At 51.3% G+C, this 10,000-nt stretch overlaps 1 protein-coding gene across 8 annotated transcripts in view; it reads left to right on the top strand.

Annotated features, from left to right (window-relative positions):
* obsl1b (obscurin like cytoskeletal adaptor 1b) overlaps window positions 1-10,000 on the top strand; it is a 74,721-nt gene that overhangs the window by 9,553 nt on the left and 55,168 nt on the right. For all 8 annotated transcript variants that reach the window (XM_072445337.1, XM_072445336.1, XM_072445335.1 and 5 more), the window contains exons 2-5: window positions 1,837-2,889; window positions 7,460-7,729; window positions 8,805-9,065; window positions 9,684-9,995. In XM_072445337.1, the coding sequence (XP_072301438.1) occupies window positions 1,881-2,889; window positions 7,460-7,729; window positions 8,805-9,065; window positions 9,684-9,995 (1,852 nt within the window). In that variant the 5' untranslated portion in view covers window positions 1,837-1,880. The remainder of the gene's footprint in view (window positions 1-1,836; window positions 2,890-7,459; window positions 7,730-8,804; window positions 9,066-9,683; window positions 9,996-10,000) is intronic.

Here is a 10,000-nt window from a genome sequence, read left to right as displayed (position 1 = left end):
CATGTGCAATACTGACATACCCATGTGCAATACTGTCATACCCATGTGCAATACTGACATACCCATGTGCAATACTGTCGCACCCATGTGCAATACTGTCATACCCATGTGCAATACTGTCATACCCATGTGCAATACTGATATACCCATGTGCAATACTGTCGCACCCATGTGCAATACTGACATACCATGTGCAATACTGTCATAACCATGTGCAATACTGACATACCCATGTGCAATACTGTCATACCCATGTGCAATGCTGACATACCCATGTGCAATACTGACATACCCATGTGCAATACTCTCATACCCATGTGCAATACTCTCATATTCATGTGCAATACTGTCATAATCATGTCCATATAACTGCTGTAAATAAGAGTGTTTACTTTTGCCACTATTATTATTATTTGTATTACTATTATTAACATTATTATTATTTTCTCTCTACTCCTTATTAAGAATAGGAGAGTTCTGTCTGTAAGAGTTTTGTTTACAAGAGTTTTGTTAAGAGTGCTTTTCTTAAAGCTTTATATGAACTATCTGTTCTTTTACTTCTGTATCTACTTTGTGTTGCAACACCAAAATTTCCCCATTGTGGGACAAATAAAGGCTTATCTTATCTAATCATATTTAATATTATTGATTTAAAGTCTCAGCGTTGGACTATCTAAAAGCCCCAATATTGTTTTAAATAAATGATTTGTCCATTTGAAATGTGTTTAGCACTTTAGTTAAATAAATCAGAATCAGACTTATTGTTACAGATTTTTAAAATGTGCCAATAAATGACTGAATCGGCTCAGATCTTCAGGCGTAATATTCATGCAGATTATTGTTCTGTTTGATATGATTAATCGTATCGGACGTGTGGACCAGCAACGTGACAAGAACATGGAACAATGAACGTAATGACACTGTAATAACACTGTAATAACTGTAGTTCTAACAGTAATAACACTGTAATAACAGTAATAACAACTTTAATAGCAGTAGTTCTAACAGTTATAACATTGCAATAGCAGTACTTCTGACTGTAATAACACTGTAATAACAGTAATAACACTGTAATAGCAGTAGTTCTAACAGTAATAACGCTGTAATAGCAATGGTTCTAACAGTAATAACACTGCAATAGCAGTAGTTCTAACAGTAATAACACTAGCAGAAGTAGTTCTAATAGTAATAACACTGTAATAGCAGTAGTTCTAACAGTAATAACACTGTAACAGCAGTAATTCTAACAGTAATAACGCTGTAATAGCAATGGTTCTAACAGTAATAACACTGTAATAGCAGTAGTTCTAACAGTAATAATACTGTAATAGCAGTAGTTCTAACAGTAATAACACTAGCAGTAGTAGTTCTAATAGTAATAACACTGTAATAGCAGTAGTTCTAACAGTAATAACAATGTAACAGCAGTAGTTCTAACAGTATTATCACTGTAATAGCAGTAGTTCTAACAGTAATAACACTGCAATAACGTAGTTCTAACAGTAATAACACTAGCAGTAGTAGTTCTAATAGTAATAACACTGTAATAGCAGTAGTTCTAACAGTATTAACACTGTAACAGCAGTAGTTCTAACAGTAATAACGCTGTAATAGCGGTGGTTCTAACACTAATAACACTGTAATAGCAGTGGTTCTAACACTAATAACACTGTAATAGCAGTGGTTCTAACACTAATAACACTGTAATAGCAGTGGTTCTAACGGTAATAACACTGTAATAGCATGTCAGACTACAGCCCGAGTTGTAACATGAGAAGTTTTGATTGATCGCTGAAAGCAAATAAACCGTTTCATGTGAATGTTTCTGTTTTCCAGGTGCTTCCAGAGCGTTCCTCCTTTGACCGACCTTCCCACTCACCATGGACGTGTTCGGTGGAGCTCCGCGGTTCCTGGCCTACCCTCGGCCCGTGATGGTCCAGAGTGGCACCGACGCCGTCCTCAAGTGCCAGATTGGGGGAGACCCTCGACCGGCCGTGATCTGGGAACGCAACAACGAAAAAATCGACCCGCAAGAGCGATACCGCGTCTTTGAAGATGGGAACGTCTACAATCTGATCATACCGTCCGTCACCGTCGAGGACAGCGGGCAGTACATTTGTAAAGCGAAGAACAGCATCGGCGAAACGTACGCGGCGGCAACGCTCAAAGTGGAAGGAGAAGCTCAAGAGATGGAGCTCAGAGAAGAGAACAAACCACGATTTCTGATCAAACCTCTGTCGACGCGAGCCGGACGCGGAGAAGACGCCGTGTTCTCCTGCAAAGTTTGGGGAAAGCCTAAACCCGACGTCATTTGGGAAAAAGACGGCAAAAAGCTGAACGATATTTTTGAAAGTACTCATTTTAGTGTCGGTTCTCAAGATGGCGGATGGTTCCAGCTCAAGATTTTCAAAACGCGAGCGCCGGACGGCGGAGTTTACACGTGCAAAGCCAGAAACGAGTTCGGGGAAGCTTTAGCCGGGGCCGTGCTCCTGGTGGACGCGGGGCCCGGGCACGACGACGAGGCCAACAGAAACGGCTACACCAACGGGCAATGGAAATCGGCGCCGGGGCGGAACGGGCGACCGGCGCCGAATCGCCTGAATAACGACGCGATGACGAAAACGGCCAAAGTGAAAATGTTTGCGGTCACGGAAGGGAAGCACGCAAAGTTCCGTTGTTTTGTGACGGGGAAACCGAAGCCGGAGATCATCTGGAGGAAAGACGGGCGGCTGATCCTGTCGGGGAGGCGGTATCTTCTGTACGAGGACCGAGAGGGGTACTTCACGCTCAAAGTGTTGTACTGCAAACAGAAGGATAACGGTGTGTACGTGTGCGCCGCCTCAAACACCGCCGGACAGACGCTCAGCGCGGTGCACCTGTCCGTCAAAGGTGAGGCCTCTGCCGCGGTTCAAGGTGATGAGGTCCAGGGTCCGGGTGCACGGGTCGGGGGTCCGAGCGCACGGTCGAGGGTCCGGGCGCACGGGTCATGGGTCCGAGCGCACGGGTCGGGGGCCCGGTTGCACGGGTCGAGGGTCCGGGCGCACGGGTCCAGGGTCCGGGCGCACGGGTCGAAGGTCCGGGCGCACGGGTCGAGGGCCCGGTTGCACGGGTCGAGGGTCCGGGCGCACGGGTCGAAGGTCCGGGCGCACGGGTCGAAGGTCCGGGCGCACGGGTCGAGGGTCCGGGCGCACGGGTCGAGGGTCCGGGCGCACGGGTCGAGAGTCCGGGCGCACGGGTCGAGGGTCCGCGATGCTAGATTACATACATTTATGTCGCGTTAAAGCTTATGAACCCCACGACAAAAGGGATTAGTTTATCTCATATATCAGCACCAAAGTATTAGGTTCCTGTATTCAAGATTTCTGATTCTTATGTGTTTACAACTTCCTTTTGAAAGATGTGCGTCTCAAACTGTTTAAACGCACGAGTCAATGTCGTACAGAACAAACACGTCTGTGTTAGTTTATTCTGTGAGAAATACACAATTTAAAAGTAATTTAGCACATCTGTAAATCATGTGAAGCCAAAATAACTGGTATCGGTATCAATATCGTGATACTGATGGATACGGACGCTTCAGGTACTGTACGCCGAGCCCGGTGACGGGCGTGATTGACAGATGTATGAGCCAATCAGGGATTTAGGGTTTGTCCAGATCAGAACAAACATGGCCGCTTTCTAGGAATTAAGATAAAACCGCCGAATGGGACTAAAAAACATCACAGACTTCTGCAGAATCAATGAGCTGAACTCTGAGGTGCTGAACTCTGAGGAGCTAAACTCTGAGGTGCTGAACTCTGAGGTGCTAAACTCTGAGGTGCTAAACTCTGAGGTGCTAAACTCTGAGGTGCTAAACTCTGAGGTGCTGAACTCTGAGGTGCTGAACTCTGAGGTGCTAAACTCTGAGGTGAGAGAAGTTTGATTCCAGACTCTGCACAACGTTATGGAGACACTGATCTGAACAGGGTCAAAAATCAACAATCAACACTAGGGTCAGAGAAGGGGCGGAGCTAACAGTTGGAGCCATGTTCTCCGCTCGTGATTGGACATCGGGAACAGGAGCTTTAAGACTCTCACCAAAACGTATTTATAGTCATGATAACGCTCCGACAGGACCGACAGGACCGGCGGCCGTAGTAAACAGATCCTGTTCCAGACGCTTCTCTGAGTCACCGCCAAGCTGCAGCTGCTCAGGTCAAAGTGTGACCACCGCAACGCGCCCGCACCCGCCACGCACCCGCTACGCACCCGCCACGCACCCGCCACGCACCCGCCACCCGCCACGCACCCGCCACCCGCCACGCACCCGCCACGCACCCGCAGCGACATGGACGCTTTTAAAAAAGCCTTTATTTTGTCTTGTCCAAGTCATTATTTTAAAACAGGTTAAACGCATGTGCCCCGCCTTCTTCAGAGCGCTTAACCTTTCTTTACGTTTTACAATGTTCTAATTTTGACTTTATTTGGTGTATTTATACCTGTTGTTCACATAAATGATAGTTTTACACCGATCGAACAGGTATTTGTGGAAAAAACGTTAGAAATCTGTAGAAAATGACAGGAAGTGACATCACACCAGGGACACTCATACAGGAAGTGCCATCACACCAGGGACACTCATACAGGAAGTGCCATCACACCAGGGACACTCATGTAGGAAGTGGCGTCACACCAGGGACACTCATACAGGAAGTGGTGTCACACCAGGGACACTCATACAGGAAGTGACATCACACCAGGGACACTCATACAGGAAGTGACATCACACCAGGGACACTCATACAGGAAGTGACATCACACCAGGGACACTCATACAGGAAGTGGTGTCACACCAGGGACACTCTTACAGGAAGTGGCGTCACACCAGGGACACTCATACAGGAAGTGGTGTCACACCAGGGACACTCTTACAGGAAGTGACATCACACCAGGGACACTCATACAGGAAGTGACATCACACCAGGGACACTCATACAGGAAGTGGTGTCACACCAGGGACACTCTTACAGGAAGTGACATCACACCAGGGACACTCATACAGGAAGTGACATCACACCAGGGACATTCATACAGGAAGTGGCGTCACTCCAGGGACACTCATACAGGAAGTGACATCACACCAGGGACACTCATACAGGAAGTGGCGTCACACCAGGGACACTCATACAGGAAGTGACATCACACCAGGGACACTCATACAGGAAGTGACATCACACCAGGGACACTCATACAGGAAGTGACATCACACCAGGGACACTCATACAGGAAGTGACATTACATCAGGGACACTCTTACAGGAAGTGACATCACACCAGGAACACTCATACAGGAAGTGACATCACACCAGGGACACTCATAGAGGAAGTGACATCACACCAGGGACAATCGTTCCAGTCAAAGTTTATGCAGAATTTACTCAAAGAAACAACTAAACATTAATTCAACAAAATAAAGTCGCTAGTTATGTTTCTATTTGTTTTTTTTTATCAAATTTTAAAAAGTGACATTAGATGAGTTTTGGCCCAGTGTTTGCTGGGTAATTTCCTCGTGTGATATCATCAATTACAAACAGGAAGTGAAATTATAAACATTAAAAATGTGCTATTCTGTGATGACATTTATAATTTTAAGCAAAATTCTAAATATATTTTTCTTGCCTGTATTTTGGTTCAGTGAGTCGTCGGCCTGTAGGGGGTGCTTTGAGTGCACTAGCTTATACTTTTTTTCTTATCGCCGATATTTGATCCGATACCAAGTAGCACTAGGGCAAATATCGCGATACGGCTCTGATACGACACATTTGTGATGATGTAATCACCCCCGGCCATGGTCAGTGTGGCGTGTTCCAAGGTGCGGTCGATGGACCGGCGTCGGGTCGGCCAGAAATGTCAACAACAAAAAATTTAAAAGCTTTTATTTTGTATTTCGAACGGTGACATTTTTGCACAAATATTGACCCGTCCTGTTTGTGTGTGGTCAGAGCCCCCGAGGTCGTGCCCTGGCATGCCCCGTCCTCTGTGTGTGGTCAGAGCCCCCGAGGTCGTGCCCTGGCATGCCCCGTCCTGTGTGTGTGGTCAGAGCCCCCGAGGTCGTGCCCTGGCATGACCCGTCCTGTGTGTGTGGTCAGAGCCCCCAAGGTCGTGCTCTGGCATGACCCGTCCTATGTATGTGGTCAGAGCCCCCGAGGTCGTGCCCTGGCATGCCCCGTCCTGTGTGTGTGTGGTCAGAGCCCCGATGTCGTGCCCAGGCATGCCCCGTCCTGTGTGTGTGTGGTCAGAGCCCCCGAGGCCGTACCCTGGCATGACCCGTCCTGTGTGTGTGTGGTCGGAGCCCCGAGGTCGTGCCCTGGCATGACCCGTCCGGTGTATGTGGTCAGAGCCCCGAGGTCGTGCTCTGGCATGACCCGTCCTGTGTGTGGTCAGAGCCCCCGAGGTCGTGCCCTGGCATGACCCGTCCTGTGTGTGTGTGGTCAGAGCCCCCGAGGTCGTGCCCTGGCATGACCCGTCCGGTGTGTGTGGTGAGAGCCCCCGAGGCCGTGCCCTGGCATGACCCGTCCTGTGTGTGTGGTCAGAACCCCCGAGGACGTGCCCTGGCTTGACCCGTCCTGTGTGTGGTCAGAGCCCCGATGTCGTGCCCTGGCATTCCCCGTCCTGTGTGTGTGGTCAGAGCCCCCGAGGTCGTGCCCTGGCATAACCCGTCCGGTGTGTGTGGTCAGAGCCCCCGAGGTCGTGCCCTGGCATGACCCGTCCTGTGTGCGTGGTCAGAGCCCCTGAGGCCGTGCCCTGGCATGACCCGTCCTGTTTGTGTGTGGTCAGAGCCCCCGAGGTCGTGCCCTGGCATGACCAGTCCTGTTTGTGTGTGGTCAGAGCCCCCGAGGTCGTGCCCTGGCATGACCCGTCCTGTGTGTGTGGTCAGAGCCCCCGAGGTCGTGCCCTGGCATGACCAGTCCTGTGTGTGTGTGGTCAGAGCCCCCGAGGTCGTGTCCTGGCATGACCCGTCCTGTGTGTGTGGTCAGAACCCCCGAGGTCGTTCCCTGGCATGACCGGTCCGGTGTTTGTGGTCAGAAACCCCGAGGTCGTGCCCTGGCATGACCGGTCCTGTGTGTGTGTTCCGAGCCTCTGAGGCCGTGCCCTGGCATGACCCGTTCTGTGTGCGTGGTCAGACCCCCCGAGGTCGTGCCCTGGCATGACCCGTCCTGTGTGTGTGTGGTCAGAGCCCCGAGGTCGTGCCCTGGCATGACCCGTCCTGTGTGTGTGGTCAGAGCCCCTGAGGTCGTGCCCTGGCATGACCCGTCCTGTGTGTGTGGTCAGAGCCCCTGAGGTCGTGCCCTGGTATGACCCGTCCTGTGAGTGTGGTCAGAGCCCCCGAGGCCGTGCCCTGGCATGCCCTGTCCTGTGTGTGTGTGGTCAGAGCCCCCGAGGCCGTGCCCTGGCATGACCCGTCCTGTGTGTGTGGTCAGAACCCCCGGTCCGGTTCAAGCAGCCCCTCATCGACCTGGAGGTATGGGAGCGGGACCTGGCCGTCCTGGAGTGTGAGGTCCCTGAGGACTCGGTGCCCATCACCTGGTACCTGGAGGACCGGCGCCTGCAGCCGGGGGACAAGTACGGCATGGAGCAGTGGGGCACCAAGCGCCGCCTCACCATCCGCGACATCGGCGTGGACGACGATGGGATCTATCTGTGCGAGATGCCCGACGGCGGCAGGAGCATTGCCGAGGTGGCTGTCAAAGGTGAGTTAGAGTTTATGTTAGAGTTTACGTCAAAGGTGAGGGAGGTTTAAACACCACATTAGAGTTTATATCTTGGTGTCCAGACTATTGAATCTAATGGTCATTATTCCTTTTACACGACCGGCCTGTAAAGTATTTTGCTCATGGGAAGTAGGGCGTGGTAGTAGGGCGTGGTAGTAGGGCGTTGTAGTAGGGCATGGTAGTAGGGCATGGTAGTAAGGTGTGGTAGTAGGGTGTGGTAGTAGGGTGTGGTAGTAAGGTGTGGTAGTAGGGTGTGGTAGTAGGGTGTGGTAGTAAGGTGTGGTAGTAAGGTGTGGTAGCAGGGCGTGGTAGCAGGGTGTGGTAGTAGGGTGTGGTAATAGGGCGTGGTAATAGGGTGTGGTAGTAGGGTGTGGTAATAGGGCGTGGTAGTAGGGTGTGGTGGTAGGGTGTGGTAGTAAGGTGTGGTAATAGGGTGTGGTAGTAGGGTGTGGTAGTAAGGTGTGGTAGTAGGGCGTGGTAGCAGGGTGTGGTAGTAGGGTGTGGTAATAGGGCGTGGTAGTAGGCCACGGTAGTAGGGCGTGGTAGTAAGGCGTGGTAGCAGGGTGTGGTAGTAGGGTGTGGTAATAGGGCGTGGTAGTAGGCCACGGTAGTAGGGCGTGGTAGTAGGGTGTGGTAGTAAGGTGTGGTAGTAGGGCGTGGTAGCAGGGTGTGGTAGTAGGGTGTGGTAATAGGGCGTGGTAGTAGGCCACGGTAGTAGGGCGTGGTAGTAAGGCGTGGTAGTAGGGCGTGGTAGTAAGGCGTGGTAGCAGGGTGTGGTAGTAGGGTGTGGTAATAGGGCGTGGTAGTAGGCCACGGTAGTAGGGTGTGGTAGTAGGGTGTGGTAGTAAGGTGTGGTAGTAGGGCGTGGTAGCAGGGTGTGGTAGTAGGGTGTGGTAATAGGGCGTGGTAGTAGGCCACGGTAGTAGGGCGTGGTAGTAAGGCGTGGTAGTAGGGCGTGGTAGTAAGGCGTGGTAGTAGGGCGTGGTAGTAGGGCGTGGTAGTAGGACGTGGTAGTAGGGCGTGGCATCCGCTTGACTCCTCCTCTTCCCTTCAGGCACGATAGTCAGGAAGCTCCCTCGTAAGGTGGACGTCCTGGAGGGCGAGAACGCAGCCTTCTGCGTGGAGGTGGAGGAGGAGGAGATGGACATCCACTGGTACAAAGACGGCGTGGAGCTGCGCGAGACCCACCAGACCATCCTCAAGTCCTTCGGCCGCACCCACATCCTGGTCTTCGTCAACACCATGCCCCCCGACACCGGGCAGGTCATGTTCTTCGTGGGACGGTCCAAGACGTCCTCGCAGCTCAGGGTCAAAGGTGAGACGCCAAAACCAGTGTCTCTCTGTGGTCCGGGAACGCCTCGGGATCCTCCGAGTTAGAGCTTATGTTAGAGTTTATGTCAAAGATGAGGGAGGTTAGAGCTTATGTTAGAGTTTATATCAAAGGTGAGGGAGGTTAAAGCTTATGTTAGAGTTTATATCAAAGGTGAGGGAGGTTAGAGCTTATGTTAGAGTTTATATCAAAGGTGAGGGAGGTTAGAGCTTATGTTAGAGTTTATATCAAAGGTGAGGGAGGTTAGAGCTTATGTTAGAGTTTATGTCAAAGGTGAGGGAGGTTAGAGCTTATGTTAGAGTTTATATCAAAGGTGAGGGAGGTTAGAGCTTATGTTAGAGTTTATATCAAAGGTGAGTGAGGTTAGAGCTTATGTTAGAGTTTATATCAAAGGTGAGGGAGGTTAGAGCTTATGTTAGAGTTTATGTCAAAAGTGAGTGAGGTTAGAGCTTATGTTCGAACTCCGTAACCCAGACGTGGACGAGACAAAAACTGGTGGATTTATCTTCATCAACATGCGCTCGATCCGTTGAACTGATGACCCTCCCTGTCCCTGTCCCCGTCCCCGTCCTCGTCCCTGTCCTCGTCCCTGTCCCCGTCCAGCGGCGCGCCACTGCCCGCCCAGCGCTCCCGTGGGCGTCCAGATCAACACGGAGCGGGCCAACGCGGCTCTGCTCTCCTGGATCCCGGCCCAGGACTCCAGGAAGAACCCCCCGTCCGGCTACGTGCTGGAGAGACAGGAAGTGGGCACCGGCTCGCAGGAGTGGCTCCAGTGTCTGACCACGGACTCGGCCACGTCGGTGGAGATCCTCGGCGACAGCGTGCCGTGCGAGGCCGACTACCGCTTCAGGATCTGCAGCGTCAACAAGTACGGCAAGAGCAACAACGTGGAGTTCCCCCGCACCGTGCATCTAGGTACG

Source organism: Eucyclogobius newberryi, unplaced genomic scaffold (assembly GCF_026437365.1).
Source record: "Eucyclogobius newberryi isolate DKJ021-1_F unplaced genomic scaffold, fEucNew1.0.hap1 SCAF_14, whole genome shotgun sequence".
Lineage (NCBI taxonomy): Eukaryota > Metazoa > Chordata > Actinopteri > Gobiiformes > Gobiidae > Eucyclogobius > Eucyclogobius newberryi.
Note: the sequence above shows the minus strand (reverse complement) of the source record. Positions and strands in the feature narration are given on the sequence as shown.